At 38.3% G+C, this 18,825-nt stretch overlaps 1 protein-coding gene across 1 annotated transcript in view; it reads right to left on the reverse strand.

The window, feature by feature from the left end:
- The window catches only part of LOC129233139 (clotting factor G beta subunit-like), a 60,273-nt gene extending 43,687 nt beyond the window's left edge, over nt 1-16,586 (reverse strand). Inside the window, exons 1-2 of the mRNA XM_054867202.1 lie at nt 16,497-16,586; nt 6,208-6,310 (exon numbers count right to left, since the gene is read on the reverse strand). Of these exons, the coding sequence (XP_054723177.1) occupies nt 6,208-6,265 (58 nt within the window). The 5' untranslated portion in view covers nt 6,266-6,310; nt 16,497-16,586. The remainder of the gene's footprint in view (nt 1-6,207; nt 6,311-16,496) is intronic.
- Between the last annotated feature and the right edge of the window lie 2,239 nt (nt 16,587-18,825).

Below are 18,825 nucleotides of genomic sequence, written 5' to 3' on the forward strand. Positions count from 1 at the left end.
CGGATTATTGGACATGTCATAACTATTTTGATTTCTCGCCTATAAACTTGAAATTTTGTCTGTAAGGTACTCTTTAACATAGGAAACTGTCTGTCAAATAAAAACACTTTTGGTTAAGTATTTCAAAATTCCGTCTGAAAAGAATAAAGAGAGAGATTTATTTTTGTGTGTTTCTATGTTCGAGGTAATCTTCGGAACCATTGCAGATATTTAAAAAATTCTTTCACTAATTAAAAAAAATTCTTTCGTTCGTCTAAATATTTACAAATAATGTATGATGAATTTCTCGCCAATTGGCTTGCCCATGTTACGGTTCCACGTTATGATAACTTGGTCATTGACTCGTCCATCTTATGATAATTTTGCTCGGCAAAGTTTTCTTAAAATTGGAATATAAAGAGAACAAAATCGAATTTTCGAAAAAATCGCTTCGAGGTGCACACCCCCATGCTACAAACTGACTCTGTGCCAAATTTCATGAAAATCGGCCGAACGGTCTAGGCGCTATGCGCGTCACAGAGATCCAGACATCCTCCGGACAGAGAGACTTTCAGCTTTATTATTAGTAATAATAATAAAGATAAAGATAATAAAGCTGAATATCTCTCTGTCTGGTTGTCCGGAGGATGTCTGGATGTCTGGATCTCTTGATGATACACATGAATATGATAACTTGGTCATTTACTCTTACGATAATTTTGCTCGGCAAAGTTTTCTTAAAATTGGAATATAAAGAGAACAAAATCGAATTTTCGAAAAATCGCTTCGAGGTGCACACCCTCATGCTACAAACTAATTCTGTGCCAAATTTGATGAAAATCGGCTGAACGGTTTCGGCGCCTTTGCGCGTCACAGAGAGACAGAGATTCGGACAGATATCCAGACAGAGAGACGCTCAGCTTTATTATTAGTAACCAGTGATACCCGCACGGCTTTGCCTGTAATAGAAAAATTAAGAGGGCTTTTGGTTCGCTTCGATATTTACAAATAATGTATGGTGAATTTTCTCGGCAGTTGGCTTGTACCACCCATCTTACGGTTCCACGCTATGATCATTTCGTATCTCGCCCATTGGCTTGTACCCATGTTACGGTTCCACGTTATGATAATTTCGTCATTTACTCGTCCATCTTATGATAGTTTTTTTCTTAAAATTGGCATAGAAAAAGAACCACATTGAATTTTCGAAACATCGCTTCGAGGTGCACACCCCCATGCTACAAACTAACTTCGTGCCAAATTTCCTGAAAATCGGCTGAACGGTCTAGGCGCTATGCGCGTCACAGACATCCTACAGACATCTTACAGATATCCTACAGACATCCAGACATCCAGACATCCTCCGGACAGAGAGACTTTCGGCTTTATTTTTAGTAAAGACTAGTGGCACCCGCACGGCTTCGCCCGTAATAGAAAAATTAAAGGTCTTTTGGTTCGCCTGTATATTTACAACTAATGTATGGTGAATTTTCTCGGCAGTTGGCTTATACCCATCTTACGGTTCCACGTTATGATAATTTCGTATCTCGCCAATTGGCTTGTGCCCATGTTACGGTTCCACGTTATGATGATTTCGTAATTTATGATATTTTTTTTTCTTAAAATTGGAATAGAAAAAGAACCACATCGAATTTTCGAAACATCGCTTCCAGGTGCACACCCCCATGCTACGTACTAACTTCGTGCCAAATTTCATGAAAATCGGCCGAACGGTCTAGGCGCTATGCGCGTCACAGACATCCTACAGACATCCAGACATCCTCCGGACAGAGAGACTTTCAGCTTTATTATTAGTAAAGAAGATGTATAGCCTATGTCACTCAGTAAGAATGCACCTTTCATATGAGGCAGTGAGAAGCAAAGGGATATAAGGGGACATTTTCAAGTTTTAAGCAAAACACGTATAAAGATTACGTCCTAGGTAGGCTTTCATTGATTTTTTTTCTAAATCGTGCCATACAGCAGCACCTACCAGGGCTACTAGTACAATCTTTTCCCCCAAAACAGAGGAGAGGTTCGCCTACCATGGGTACTGGTTATCTCCAAATTTTTGATTTTGGTACTTGCATCCCTTTGCTTCTCACTCCCTCATATGAAAGGTGCATTCTTACTGAGTGACATAGGCTATACATCTTTACTAATAATAAAGCTGAAAGTCTCTCTGTCTGGATGTCTGGATGTCTAGATGTCTGGATGTCTGTGACGCGCATAGCGCCTAGACCGTTCGGCCGATTTTCAGGAAATTTGGCACAGAGTTAGTTTGTAGCATGGGGGTGTGCACCTCGAAGCGATGTTTCGAAAATTCGATCTGGTTCTTTTTCTATTCCAATTTTAAGAACAAAACTATCATAAATTACGAAATCATCATAACGTGGAACCGTAACATGGGCACGAGCCAATTGGCGAGATACGAAATGATCATAGCGTGGAACCGTAACGTCGGTACAAGCCAATTGGCGAGAAAATTCACCACACATTATTTGTAAATATACAGGCGAACCAAAAGACCTTTAATTTTTCTATTACGGGCGAAGCCGTGCGGGTGCCACTAGTTACTAATAATGAAGCTGAAAGTCTCTCCGTCTGGATATCTGTCTGGATGTCTGTGACGCGCATAGCGCCGAGACCGTTCGGCCGATTTTCATGAAATTTGGCACAGAGTTAGTTTGTAGCATGGGGGTGTGCACCTCAAAGCGATGCTTCGAAAATTCTATTTTGTTCTGTTTATAATCCAATTTTAAGAAAACTTTACCGAGCAAAATTATCATAAGATGGACGAATAAATGACCAAGATATCATAACATGGAACCGTAACATGGGCAAGAAAATTGACGAGAAATCCATCATACATTATTTGTAAATATATAGACGAACCAAAAGACCTTTTAATTTTCCACTACGGGCAAAGCCGTGCGGGTGCCACTAGTTATAAATATATGTCTTTGTACTATTTTTTAAAACGAATAAGTTCTCTTCGCTACCAGTTTATGTTTCAAAATATCACGATGCCTGCAAGAGAACCGCCAACATTTTTTCATGTATTTGAGGCTGCAGAAGATAGGGTATGTAGCATTCTATTAGCCCAGGACATTGAAAAGCAGTTAGAGTCACCTAATGTTTACGCTTCAAAATTTAATTAAATGAAATATAGCTGCGATTCGCTTCGGGGAAATTTGTTTTTGAATTCAAGTCGGGTAGATAGACGATAATAATCCGTGTTTCTGAAAGTTGCATGAATTCAAATAAGTACATTTAGTTTGGAAAACTCTTAACTGAAAGATTAATTGCACACAATTACCGTACTTTCAAAATTAAGAGTTAAAGCTACAACGAACAAAAAACAGTGGATAGGAATGAATTTGACGAAGAAGAGGAAAAAATAAAAGAAAAGTATTTGCGGAACTATTCTTCATGATGACCGTATTTAAGCATTTAGAAACGATAAAATAAACTAACATAGGTCGCAAATGTGCTATCAAAAGGAAATTCAAAAAAATAAAAATAAAAAGTTAATTTGAATTTTGTCATTTTGAATTCAAATTATGTTTTTCGCAATCACGAGTGTGTGTGTATATGTAAGCGTGTGTGTTTGTGTGTGGGGGGTATGTGAGTGTAGGCATGTGTGTTTGTGTCAGTGTGCAGGCATGAGTGTGTGGGTAGTTGTGTGAATGTGTGTAGGTGTGTGTGGGGGTATGTGCATGTGTGTGAGGACACATGTGTTTGTGTCTATGTGCAGACATGAGTGTGTGGGTAGTTGTGTGTATGGTGGTGTGTAGGTAAGTGTGTGTTTGTGTGTGTATGTGTAGGTGTATGTGTACGTGTGTGTGTATAGGTGCGTGTATGTATGCGTGTAAGTGTAGGATATTGACGAAACCTGGAGACGGTTTTCGCTAGAGGTGCAGCATCGTAAGGAGCCCGTCGACGGTGATGGTGCGGAGGGTGGAGGTGGGAAAAATCAAAGGAACGTCAAAAACAGTCAAATGAAAGAAATAAGCAATCGTGATTGCTCAAAAAAAAAAAAAAAGAGGCACATGAAAAAAAGCAAGTTTTCCAAGAAAGCGAGCAAAACACCTTAAAAGGCATCCCGAGCTTGAAAAAGACTCACCTCGAAGTAGAATATACAATATTGATTCTAATAACTAATCTGAATTTGGTCACATAAGACTTCATTTGGAACATTTTCATGGTCCTACACATTAACAAAGTCAATAAACAGTTAAAGATCCTGCAAACCTATCAAGCATATAAAGAACTCGGTCTTATAGACGGCGCGGCGGCATACCTCGGAAACTAACCTTAGTACATACAGTCAAGCCCGCTTATTAGAATATCGGTTAAAAGAATAATGTAATACATTTTCAATGTACCAAATCAATGTATTGCGTTATTTTGATCCCGGTTAATGGAATATGCCGCTTATTAGAATATTTTTTCGTGGCAAAATGGGTATCCCATTAAGCGGGTTCGAATGTACGTGTAACTTTCTGACTCTGCCCCTTAACTCAGACTTTACAACTATTTTCCGTTTTTCACGAGAAGACACTTCGCCACGCCCCCTGAACGCACAGTTCCATTTTACGCGGGGGTGATCGGTACGCAATCCACGCGCTTCTAAAAGAGGCAACCAGAGAGCCTTAACTTGGGCGTGCATTTGAATGGGCAAAGAAGTCTTAGTGTCCTTTACATCACTTGTCATTTTAGTTATTCTTACATTTTAAAAACCGCTGCTTTTACAACAAAAGGCTATGATCCGAACATACCTTCTGCCGAAAACAGCGAAATAGAATCATCGGACACCACGTGACGAGGGAGGAGTCAAGTGCCTTCTTGTGAAAAACGGACAATACTTTTAGTCACTAAAATTGATAGAATACCCCCCCCCCCAAAAAAAAAACATGAAGCGAGAAAAAAATTTTATTTTCCCAACGCTTCATTTTTAATTCCTTTTTTAAAAAGTCCGATTTTGAAAATAAGGCGTGGTACTTATGACGTCACGGATGATGTACTTTGGCGCATCTAAGGCCCCTATATATACGAGCCGACGCATCAGCTTAAGATCAGCCTTTTTGAATCGGAGCGCGTGTGTTGAGTGGTTGTCTTTTCTGGCGAGTTGTCGCGTTTGGTAATTGTTCACTGGGAGCAATTATTAGCGGCACGTGAATTGTTTATTAAACAAAATATTATTTTCCGAAAGTTCGGCGAAATCTGAAACTTTGCTGTGGTAACCCTAGCAGTGCAACAATGAAAAATCCGGTCCAAAATGGCTAAACTTTAGCTGATGCGTCGGCCTGTCTATATAGCGGCTCTAGGCGTATCTGTCTACCACTTTTCCACGTTATAATGATCAAGAAGCGAATCAAATATTACGCTCTACGCTTGCTATCAACCTTCTCATTGCCAGTTCAAGTGAGTAAAGATGCGGATTAAATATTATTCTCTGCGAATGGCAACAGTGAATGGCATTTCATCATGTGTGATGTCATCGGCAGAAGCGTAAACAATGAAAGCGCACCGATGTAAGTATTTTTGAGCAATCACGATTGCTTATTGTTTTCATTTGACTGTTTTTGGCGTGCTATCATTTTATGTTCCCACCGCCACCCTCCGCACCATCACCATCGACCGGCTCCTCATGATGCTGCTCCTCTAGCGAAAGCCGTCTCCAGGTTGCATCCATGTCCTACACATACGCGCATACATACACAACTACACACGCACACATATACTCAAGTACACGCACACAAACGCATACACCTACACCCACCCCCATACACACACAAACAAATACACACATGCATACATACAGACACCTACACATACACACACACGTACACACAACTACCCACACTTCATGCCTGCACACAGACACAAACACATTTGCCTACACACACATACACATACCCCCTACACACAAACACACATACCCCCTACACACAAACACACATACCCCCCACAAAAAACACACACGCCAACACACACACACACTCGTAGTTGCGAAAAACATAATTTGAATTCAAGATGTCAAAATTCAAATTAATTTCTTTTTTTTAAATGTTAAACTTGGTCAATTTAATTTAAAAAATGGTCAGATCCTATGTTTTGAAGCATGTTCTTTCAGAAAAATAAATACTTTTAATATTTCAGAAAGGTAAAGCAAAAACGTTTCACTGAAACACCCCAAGAGAAGTACACTAAAACGTCCCTTACCTGTCCCGATCACCAGGGCGACCAGAAGGAGGGAGTGTCCAGACGACACTAGACGCATATCGTCTGCTCGCTGTCCATCCTGAATATCAGCATACAGTAGTCACTGCGCAAAAGAAGACAATAAACGAAGTGTTAAAAAAAGAAGAAAAATTAATTTGAATATTTGTCATCTTGAATTCAAATTATGTTTTTCGCAATCACGAGTGTGTGTGTATGTCGGCGTGTGTGTTTGTGTGTGTGTGTGGGGGGGGGGTTGTGTGTTTGTGTGTAGGGGATATGTGTATGTGTGTGTAGGCATGTGTGTTTGCGTGCAGGCATGAGTGTGTGGGTAGTTGTGTGTATGAGTGTTTGTGTGCGTGGGGGCGGGTCATGTGTATGTGTGTGTAGGCATGTGTGTTTGCGTGCAGGCATGAGTGTGTGGGTAGTTGTGTGTATGAGTGTTTGTGTGCGTGGGGGCGGGTCATGTGTATGTGTGTGTAGGCATGTGTGTTTGTGTGCAGGCATGAATGTGTGGATAGTTGTGTGTATGTCTATGTGTTTGTGTGTGTGTATGTTGGCGTGTATGTTTGTGTGTGGGGGGGTATGTGTGTTTGTGTGTAGGGGGTATGTGTATGTGCTGTGTAGGCATGTGTGTTTGTGTGCAGGCATGAGTGTGTGGGTAGTTGTGTGTATGAGTGTTTGTGTGCGTGGGGGGCGGGGTATGAGTAGTATGTGTGTATAGGCATATGTGTTTGTGTCTGTGTGCAGGCATAAATGTGTGGATAGTTGTGTGTATGTCTATGTGTTTGCGTATGTAGGCATATGTGTGGATAGTTGTGTGTATGTCTATGTGTTTGTGTGTGTGCATGTGTAGGAGTCTATATGTATGCGTGTGTGTATGTGTGGATAGTTGTGTGTATGTCTATGTGTTTGTGTGTGTGCATGTGTAGGTGTCTGTATGTATGCGTGTGTGTATGTGTCTGTGTGTGTGTATGTGTTTGTGTATGTGTGTAGGTGTACATGTGTGTATGTGTGTGTATGTATGCGTGTGTGTAGTTGTGTATGTATGAGCGTGTGTGTAGGATATGGACGCAACCTGGAGACGGCTTTCGCTAGAGGAGCAGCATCGTGAGGAAGCGGTCGACGGTGATGCTGCAGAGGGTGCTGGGGGGGAAAATAAAATGTTAGCACATCAAAACTGTCAAATAAAAGCAATAAGCAATCGTGATTGCTCAAAAAAAAAAAAAAATATGTCTGTTAATCTCATTGTACTAGAATTCCAATAAAGAATACGAAAATTAGCAGGCAATGTTGATGTTACACGCAAGGCGTCAGATAAATCTATACTAATAATATAAAGCTGTAGAGTTTGTTTGTTTAAACGCGCTAATCTCAGGAACTACTGGTTCAAATTGAAAAACTATTTTAACAGACATAAAAAAGTTATTTTATGTCTGTTAATCTCATTACTAGAACTTTAATAGAACACACAAAAAATGGACAAACACTGCGGATGTTTAATACGCAATTGCCTTTGACAATTGTGTTCCGCGTAGCCCGTATTTTCCTGAAGAAAACGGGGGAGAAAGTTTTAAAATGATTTGCGGCTTCAATATACGCCCTTCGACAATATTAGGAAATGAATTTGAATTTTGACATCTTGAATTTAAATTATGTTTTTCGCAATCACGTGTGCTTGTGTCTGTGTGCAGGCATGAGTGTGTGGGTATGTTTGTTTGTGTGTGTGTGTGTGTGTGTGTGTGCGTCTGTAGGCGTGTGTGTGCAAGCATGACTGTGTGCGTGCGTGTGGTTGTGTGTGGGTATGTTTGTTTGTGTGTGTGTGTGTGTGCGTCTGTAGGCGTGTGTGTGCAGGCATGAGTGTGTGTGTGCGTGTGGTTGTTTGTGTGTGTGTGTGTGTGTGCGTCTGTAGGCGTGTGTGTGCAGGCATGAGTGTGTGTGTGCGTGTGGTTGTTTGTGTGTGTGTGTGCGTCTGTAGGCGTGTGTGTGCAGGCATGAGTGTGTGTGTGCGTGTGGTTGTTTGTGTGTTTGTGTGTGTGCATGTGTAGGTGTCTGTATGTATGCGTGTGTGTATGTGTCTGTGTGTGTGTATGTGTTTGTGTATGTGTGTAGGTGTACATGTGTGTATGTGTGTGTATGTATGCGTGTGTGTAGTTGTGTATGTATGAGCGTGTGTGTAGGATATGGACGCAACCTGGAGACGGCTTTCGCTAGAGGAGCAGCATCGTGAGGAAGCGGTCGACGGTGATGCTGCAGAGGGTGCTGGGGGGAAAATAAAATGTTAGCACATCAAAACTGTCAAATAAAAGCAATAAGCAATCGTGATTGCTCAAAAAAAAAAAAAAAAATCTGTCTGTTAATCTCATTGTACTAGAATTCCAATAAAGAATACGAAAATTAGCAGGCAATGTTGATGTTACACGCAAGGCGTCAGATAAATCTATACTAATAATATAAAGCTGTAGAGTTTGTTTGTTTAAACGCGCTAATCTCAGGAACTACTGGTTCAAATTGAAAAACTATTTTAACAGACATAAAAAAGTTATTTTATGTCTGTTAATCTCATTACTAGAACTTTAATAGAACACACAAAAAATGGACAAACACTGCGGATGTTTAATACGCAATTGCCTTTGACAATTGTGTTCCGCGTAGCCCGTATTTTCCTGAAGAAAACGGGGGAGAAAGTTTTAAAATGATTTGCGGCTTCAATATACGCCCTTCGACAATATTAGGAAATGAATTTGAATTTTGACATCTTGAATTTAAATTATGTTTTTCGCAATCACGTGTGCTTGTGTCTGTGTGCAGGCATGAGTGTGTGGGTATGTTTGTTTGTGTGTGTGTGTGTGTGTGTGTGCGTCTGTAGGCGTGTGTGTGCAAGCATGACTGTGTGCGTGCGTGTGGTTGTGTGTGGGTATGTTTGTTTGTGTGTGTGTGTGTGTGCGTCTGTAGGCGTGTGTGTGCAGGCATGAGTGTGTGTGTGCGTGTGGTTGTTTGTGTGTGTGTGTGCGTCTGTAGGCGTGTGTGTGCAGGCATGAGTGTGTGTGTGCGTGTGGTTGTTTGTGTGTGTGTGTGTGTGCGTCTGTAGGCGTGTGTGTGCAGGCATGAGTGTTTGTGTGTGTGGTTGTGTGTGTGTGTGTGTGTATGTGTGTGTTTGTGTCTGTGTTTAGGAATGAGTGTGTGGGTAGTACGTATGTGTGTAGGTGTGTGTATGTGTGTGTTATGTGTGTGTATGTGTGTATGCAGGTGTGTGTAGGATATGGACGCAACCTGGAGACAGTTTTCGCTAGAGGAGCTGCATCGGGAGGTGCAGAGGGAGGCGGGGGGAAAATAAAATCATAGGACGCCAAAAACAGTCAAATGAGAACAATAAGCAATGTGCTTGCTTAACAAGAACACGAAACGTTTATGAAAGCTACATTTTTAGCTCATTTTTGCAGCATTAATCAAAATGAATGCCTATATTGCAATTGTGGCATTGTTTCAAAGATGATTGATTCAATTACCCAAGGGCCGTGTTCAAGGGGAGGGTTTTAGAGGTTAAATTCCTCCCATTGGGGCAAAAATAATAAACCAAATGAAGAAAATGCGTATTTAACTTTTGATAATTTTAATGTGAAAGTTTGTGTGCCGCACTTCTTTAAAAAAAAAAAAAAAGCGTAAAAAAGAAAAATTAATTTGAATTTTTACAACTTGAATTCAAATTATGTTTTTCGCAATCACGAGTGTGTGTGTATGTTGGCGTGTGTGTTTGTTTGTGTGTGGGGGGGGGTATGTGTGTTTGTGTGTAGGGGGTATGTGTGTGTAGGCATGTGTGTTTGTGTCTGTGTGCTGGCATAAGTGTGTCTGTAGTTGTGTGTATGTGGGTGTGTATGTTTTTGTGTGTGTGTGTATGTGTTTGTGTGTGTGTGTAGTTGTGTATATATGCGCGTGTGTGTTGGACATGGATGCAACCTGGAGACGGCTTTCGCTGTAGGAGCAGCACCGTGAGGAGCCGGTCGACGGTGATGCTGCAGAGGGTGCTGGCGGGAAAATAAAATCAGCGTAACATCCAAAAACAGTCAAGTGAGAACAATAAGCAATCGTGATTGCTCAAAAAAAATTTCGTAAAACACGGTCTCGATACTACACGGAAGGAATTAACCGTGTTACGCGAGGGACACCTGTACATGCTGCATTATAAAATCATCTGTAAACAGTTTCAGTTTATCGCATGGTAAACAGATTTGATTAAAAACAATCAAGCAAAGATTGAACAAAGATTTGATTAAAAAGAAGCTGTAAAATGAAGGTATACCGAGATCACTTGTGCAACCAGATTATCCTTTGGGGGTAGGGATGGGGTACAGCAGTCCTTACAAGTACAGTCGAACCTCCGTCAAGGACGGATACAAGGGAGGGGCGTTGGGGGCGATCGCCCCTCCCTTGAGAGATCCTGCACCGGAAATTTTTCCGAATTAAAGTCTTAAAATGCAAATGCATGTCCTTTTTAATGACGTTAAGAAAGGAAATAGGGTTTGAATCAACCTTAAGCAAAGTTTTGGGAATAAAAGTTTCAAAAAGACTATTTTAAACCATATTTGGCGATGTTTGAAAAAGAAGTTTGGAAGCCTTCCAAGGGTATTTTGCAAAATTTAACTCTTAAAGCGCATTTTAGACGATTTTTGACGATGTTAGGGGGAGGAAGGCTCGAAACTTTCCCTAGAAATTATTACGAAATTGAAGTTCTAAAACAGTTTTGGAGTGCCTCTTTCAATAGTAAAGGAAAATAATAATTTCGAGACTTCTTTGGCTAAATCTCTATATTTTAGTTGTTTTAGATAACTGTGCTCCCCCCCCCCCCACTTCGAAAAATGTATAAATCAGATTCGTAGTAAGAGGTCAGTTAAAAAATCAACTGCCCCCTCCTTGAAAACTTTCTGGATCCGCCCTTGACCTCCGCATATCAAACTTCCACATATCGAAATTTTCTATATCGAAATCCCAGCAAATTTCCATGTTCATTACATAGAAAAATTGTTTCTATATATCGGAAAAATGTCTATATATCGAAAAAAATTTTCAGACATTCGTAGATTTTGTTTTCACTTTAGACTGTATGTTTCATGAAAAATGAAGTTTAAAGGAGAAAATTAGGTTCACTTACGGTTGCTACGAAACTCATAAGAAATCTGGGGTTGAAGGGTGTGTAGATAGGTCGTTGTTCCGTTCTGGTGTTCTTAAATTTCCTCAAGTTTATTTCAAATCTTAGTTGTAATCAGTAACACTGTCAAATCAGTTTCAAGTTCTGCCTTTTGTCTGTTGATTATCATTCCTAGTCTTTTTATAGCTTCAGTAAAAATCATTCAAGTTAAGTAGATTGATTTATTACTTTTCTCTCGATTACTCTGTCAAAATGAAAATCCCCTCATGTTGCGGATCAAGTAGAATTGCCGAAGGACTGAAGATGTATGAAGACGCAAAAATTTAATTTCTCGTTAATTTTGCAATTATTAACTTTCGTTTAATCCGATGCTCGTATAGATTAGAAATTGGGTTTCATGCACGAAAATTAGCTTTTATTCTAATGTTTTAGAAGATTTTTATCTATATATATATAAATGAATGTTTGTCTGTATGTCATCCATGAACTCAAAAACTACCCGGCAGATTTGGCTGAAACTTTCACCGTTTGTTATTTTTGGTACTGGGAATGTTTATAGACCAGTTCGAAAAAAATAGTTCCTTTTTTATTCCAATTTAAGTCACAATCCATTGGATAAATACGAATAAAATGCAGAAATGAATTCGCGTGAAAGATCTCATTGATAAGAAGCTATTTTTCTTGAGTTTGAACAAATAAATTCTTTCTTTATTGTTTTATGGCTTTTCATGCAACGGGAGTTTTAAAACTTTTTCTATTTGATATTTTTAGCAATGGATTGATCTTGCAAACTGCGTGAGTACAAAATTTGAGGCTTCACTGGATACCTGGACCGATTATTATGAAAATTGCTATATATATGTATTTTTCCACGGAGAAGGTGCATACTATGCTCATTGAAGCCACTCGCCACCAGGTGGCACTGCAGAGTAGCAACTTCTGACCCGTTCAACCGATTGTCATGAAAATCAGTATAATGATGTATTTTTTTGTTGGCGTAGCAACGCGCGTCGGGTACAGCTAGTGATAAAATAAAATTGTTTCTATATATCAAAATTTCGACATATCGAATTTTTTTCCGGCTACTTCGATATATGGAGGTCCGACTGTATTGAAATGCCATACAGCGGGATTGGCAGTTTTACGTGAGGGATTGAACCCCCCCCCTCCCCTCGGGTTTAGATTTAGAAGAATTAAAACCCGTCCCTCTACGAAAATCTGGACACGGGCCTGAATTACAGTGAAAAATGTTGATGACATTTATGACATTGGTAACAACACGTATGTGCAAAAACTGTGTTCTTAAGGTTACACAGTACCTTTGAAGCAATTTTTTTAAATTTAAGTAAATTCTATTTTTTTTTTTTTTTTTTTGAAACCATAACATGCTTACTTACTTAGTAATCAATAATTTTTTTAAAAAAAATTTAAAATATTGCTTACTTTTTTTAAAAATTCAAAACATTTAGGAAAATTTCCATTTTTTAAAATCCCTAAGGCTTTTTTTGTTTTTAAACTAATATAAAAAAATCGTTTTGCTAAACGATCACGATCATCGTCTCTAAAAATCTGTGCATTCATTTGCTTTTGTGTTTATTAGAAAATTTTCTGTGATGAATTACGGAAAAAATCGTCATTTTTTAAAAAAAAATTTGGTTTTTAAAGGTATAACATGCTCTAAACATTTGAGTCATTTATAAAATGCTTATCCAATGCACAGTTTTGTTAAATACAGTACAACCTCGATATCTCAAATCTCTCGGGATGGGAAGAATTTTCGAGATATCGAGTTTTTGAGTTATCAAGGTTTTTAAAAAATTACACTAGAAACTCTCACAATTACACACATGTACGCTATATGCATTTATATATGTACTATGAGACCACTTTGAATTACGATCAATAAAGTAGTCTTCAATATTTTACTAGATTTGAAATTTTATAATTGTCGAAAGTGCAAAGGAAGAGATTTTGAAATGAACAACAATTTCAACTTGGTTTTTTACCTAAAAATTTAAAAATTCTGATGTTCAACTAGTAGCTCCCCCACATTCAAAAACTTTTCAGCAGCCATTTTGTAGGAGTTAAAAAAGCTGAATGATGAAAATGAGGAACGCATTTTCTGTTTTCACTTGAATACTGACGGACGAAAAATCGAACCCCTTTCCTCAAAATGGAAAACATGTTCGAGAGAAATGCACAAAGATTCTAAACTCTGGTGAAAACACAGCACCCTTTTCATACCAACACTCCCCTATTATCTTGCTTCGATCCCCTAATCACAAAGTTTCTAAGAAGAGAGATGAAAACTGGTCCCTGGAACTGATTTTACTACAAAAATTGCCAAAGAAAAAAGACAACTGAAACTTGCTTCTGTGCAAAAATTTCGACATATCAAGGGTTTTGAAAAATAAATTTCAAGATAACTATGGAAAATACATAGGGGTTTTATATAAAATGCAGGGGAAAAATATTTTTTCGAGACATCAAGGGTTTCGAGATAAGGAGGTTCGAGATATCAAGTTTCGAATGTATATTATCTGAATTGCAAAAAGTATTACTTTAAAGCTGTATCTTTAATAGAAAAAAATCCTTAGGGATTCTGATGACACGAAAACACAAAAAAAACGATCATCGAGAAAAATCAATTTAAAGTTTTCTTTTTGCGTAAGAACACATAGCGAGCATGACCTAAAACCACTTATAACTTTTTCAATATTTTAACTAAAGCAATGAAACTTTTCCCCTGTGTTTGGACTAGTGTTCAGTTTCAAAATAAGCAATAAATTTTTTTTTTGATCGTTTGGTGATTTTTGAGGTACTGTACCCCTAAATTTGTGTGCCGACGAAATACAAATACCACAACAGCAGAGATTTGTTAAACATGTAGGAGTACAACTTTCGTACATAAAGTCTAATATTCAATGTATATCTGCGATAATAAAAAATAGTATCGTGTTAAAATTTACTTTAAGAATTGAAAGGAGTTGTTTAAAGATATTTTAAGAAATTGGAGGGTTATTTTTGAAGTGAGTACTTGGAGGCGATTAATATTGTTTGAATAATTTTCTTCCTTGTTACACCCTTGGGGAATTAACGGAATCAAGTTGGGAATTTTTAATTTTCGAATTTTTTAGGTTGTTCAATCTTTGTTTACGACAGCTGTTTAGCCAACTAGTGGATTAGACGCTATAACTTCGCATTTTTTTGTCATAAATACAACGAAACGTAAATAAATAACGTAATACGTTACTTATTTACGTTACGTTGATTTACGTTACGTTAATAAATAACGTAATGTAAAAGATATAACGTAAATAAATACAACATAAATACAACGTTTTGTTTACATGTTATAAATTTTTACACATTTTTGCTGTTTTTTCTCACTGCGGTCACTTTTTAGCTTTTTGTTAGACACGGCTATTTCTCCACGGAAGAGGAAGGCCATTGTGACATTGAGTGAAAATCTGATGGCACAACAAAAGAAAAATAAGATTTGTGCTTTACTAAAAACATGGTTTAGAGATCAAGAGTTCAAAGAAAAGTGCAAAACTCTTGTTGACTCTATGCTCAGTAGAGTGAAAATACTGCTAGACAAAAAGAGGGGGGGGGGAGGACATACTAAGTGGTGATTTTGATTTTATAATTAAATGATGTAAATAAAGGTGATCTTGTAAAAAAATGGCTTGATTCCCTTAATTTTCACAAGGATGTACAAAATAACCATTTTCCGAATGTTGCAATCAAACTATAATACTGAAAAAAAATAACTATGGGTTTCGTGAAAGCGTGGGCATTAAAAAGGGGATGAATGAAGAAATATTTCATTCATTTCCAATCAGTCATTCATTCATCATTCATTCATTTTCACTCGTTCATTCATTTTCACTCATTAACTCGTTCATGAACGAATAATTCATTCATTTCAAATCAGTCATTCATTCATTTTCACTCGTTCATTCATTCATTCATTTTCACTCGTTCATTCATTCATTCATTTTCACTCATTCACTCGCTCATGAACGAATAATTCATTCATTTCCAATCAGTCATTCATTCATTCATTCATTTTCACTCGTTCATTCATTCATTAATTTTCACTCATTCACTCGTTCATTCATTTTCACTCGTTCATTCATTCATTCATTTTCACTCACTCACTCGCTCATGAACGAATAATTCATTCATTTCCAATCACTCGTTCATTCATTTTCACTCGTTCATTCATTCATTCATTTTCACTCATTCACTCGCTCATGAACGAATAATTCATTCATTTCCAATCAGTCATTCATTCATTTTCAGTCGTTCATTCATTCATTCATTCATTTTCACTCGCTCATTCATTCATTCATTTTCACTCATTCACTCGTTCATGAACGAATAATTCATTCATTTCCAATCAGTCATTCATTCATCATTCATTCATTTTCACTCATTCACTCGTTCATTCATTCATTCATTTTCACTCGTTCATTCATTCATTCATTTTCACTCATTCACTCGCTCATGAACGAATAATTCATTCATTTCCAATCAGTCATTCATTCATTCATTCATTTTCACTCGTTCATTCATTCATTAATTTTCACTCATTCACTCGTTCATTCATTTTCACTCGTTCATTCATTCATTCATTTTCACTCACTCACTCGCTCATGAACGAATAATTCATTCATTTCCAATCACTCGTTCATTCATTCATTCATTTTCACTCATTCACTCGCTCATGAACGAATAATTCATTCATTTCCAATCAGTCATTCATTCATTTTCAGTCGTTCATTCATTCATTCATTCATTTTCACTCGCTCATTCATTCATTCATTTTCACTCATTCACTCGTTCATGAACGAATAATTCATTCATTTCCAATCAGTCATTCATTCATCATTCATTCATTTTCACTCATTCACTCGTTCATTCATTCATTCATTTTCACTCGTACTTTCATTCATTCATTTTCAATCATTCATTCATTACCGTTATTATTCACGAATGAATAATTACCTATCAAATAATTTAAAAAGCAAAACGAGATACATTTCTACTGGGTCGACGGAATAAAACATATCAAAGCAAAACACATGAAAAGCAGAGCAATAACAACACCGAGCCTTCGAGTGACCAAACACCAACTTACCGGTTTCTGGGGTCCAAGGAACACGTCTCGTTTGCCATTCAGACGCTAAATAACCCGATCCGCATGTTTTCCTCCGAGCTGCAATTGCACCGGGCTGCAGCAAAAGCGAGTCGGCCTTGGGATTCGGGGAAGTTCCTGCACGTCAACAAATCCGAGTCAACAGATGTCGCTCGCGCATTGCACCCCGGGGAGCTCCCCCCCTCCCCCTTCGTTTCTTACGTGGAATGAACATTGAATAAATTCGTGTTCTGTCTATGGTTCGATGATATTGGTGTGGTCAATGAGTTTGGATTTTTTCCAATGAAAGGATTGCAGTGCAATCTGACAGGGCCGCAGAGAGCCAAGATCCCCTTGTCAGTTATGTCTCCAGGCCCTTCCTGCATGGACGCCCATATAGGGGGCAAGTGGGGGCTCAAGTCCCCCTCCTCAGAAATTAGAACTTCCTTGCTTTTAGAACTTTTTTCTTTGCAAAAATGTAAACACATTTCTTCCTCAGCCGTTAATGAATAAGTTATTAACAATGTGAAATTTTACTAACTCTAATCTGTACTAAAATCGGTTTCCGTGGGGAAAATATCCTGCTAAACCATGGGGGAAAATATCTGAGCACCCCCCTTAAAAATTTTGCATACGGGCGCCCATGCCCTCCTACCCCCCCCCCCCCCAAAAAAAAAGAAACGAAAAAGGGGGAAAAGAAAAGGAGGAAAAGAAGAAAACAAGAAGGGGGAGAAAAAAAATGAAAACTACTTATTAGAAAACAATTAACTCTATTTTAATTGCCACAACAGTACATATCAAAAGAGTAAACGATACTTGATTTTTACGTTTTCTCTTATTCGGAGTTCTCCCCCCCCCCCCCTTTTTTTCTCTTTCTTTCTTTTTTCTTTCCTTTCTATTTTTCTTTCATTTCTATTTTTCTTTCTTTTTTGACCAATCACGATTGCTTATTGTTCTCACTTGAATGTCATTTTATTTTCCCACCGCCACCCTCCGCAGCAACACCGTCGACCGGCTCCTCACGATGCTGCTCCTCTAGCGAAAGTCGTCTCCAGGTTGCATCCATGTCCTACACACACGCGCATACATACACAACTACACACGCACACATACACACACACCTACACACATACACCTACACACACATACACAAACACACACATACACAAACCCACACACACAAACACATACACACACAAACACATACAGACACCTACACATACACACACATAACTACCCACACATTCATGCCTGCACACAAACACATATGCCTACACACACATACACATACCCCCTACACACAAACACACATACCCCACACACAAACACACGCTTACATATACACACACTCGTGATTGCGAAAAACGTAATTTGAATACAAGATGTCAAAATTCAAATTAATTTTTCTTTTTTTTTTCTTTCTTTCTTTTTTTCCTTTCTTTTTTCCTTCCTTTTTTTCCTTTCTATTTTTCTTTCCTTTTTTTCTTCTTTTCTTTTTTTTTTTGTCAGTGTCGCCGCCTACCCCCCACCCCTCCCAAGTCCAGGGCCCCTGGCAAGCTGACATGGCCTCTCTTCGGGCTTGCAATCGGAGGTGTGCCCTCTCTCTCTCTTTCCAGCTTTAATCTTATTCCTAACCAAGTTTAAAAGTTGGGAAAGTACTCTCAGTTTAATGTTTTATGTACACGGTCACAACCAGCCGAAAGTAGTAGAACCTAGTAGAAAATTAAAAGGTCTTTTGGTTCGCCTGTATATTTACAAATAACGTATGATGAATTTCTCGTCAATTTTCTTGCCCATGTTACGGTTCCATGTTATGATATCTTGGTCATTTATTCGTCCATCTTATGATAATTTTGCTCCGTAAAGTTTTCTTAAAATTGGATTATAAACAGAACAAAATAGAATTTTCGAAGCATCGCTTTGAGGTGCACACCCCCATGCTACAAACTAACTCTGTGCCAAATTTCATGAAAATCGGCAGAGCGGTCTCGGCGCTATACGCGTCACAGAGATCCAGACTGAGAGACTTTCAGCTTTATTATTAGTAACTAGTGGCACCCGCACGGCTTCGCCCGTAATAGAAAAATTAAAGGTATTTTGGTTCGCTTGTATATATTTACAAATAATGTATGGTGAATTTTCTCGACAATTGGCTTGTACCGACGTTACAGTTCCACGTTATGATCATTTCGTATCTCACCCATTGGCTTGCGCCCATGGTACGATTCCACGTTATGATAATTTCGTAATTTATGACAGTTTTTTTTTTCTTAAAATTTGAATAAAAAAAAAACCACATCGAATTTTCGAAAAATCGCTTCGAGGTGCACAC

Source organism: Uloborus diversus, unplaced genomic scaffold (assembly GCF_026930045.1).
Source record: "Uloborus diversus isolate 005 unplaced genomic scaffold, Udiv.v.3.1 scaffold_18, whole genome shotgun sequence".
In the NCBI taxonomy this organism is placed as follows: domain Eukaryota; kingdom Metazoa; phylum Arthropoda; class Arachnida; order Araneae; family Uloboridae; genus Uloborus; species Uloborus diversus.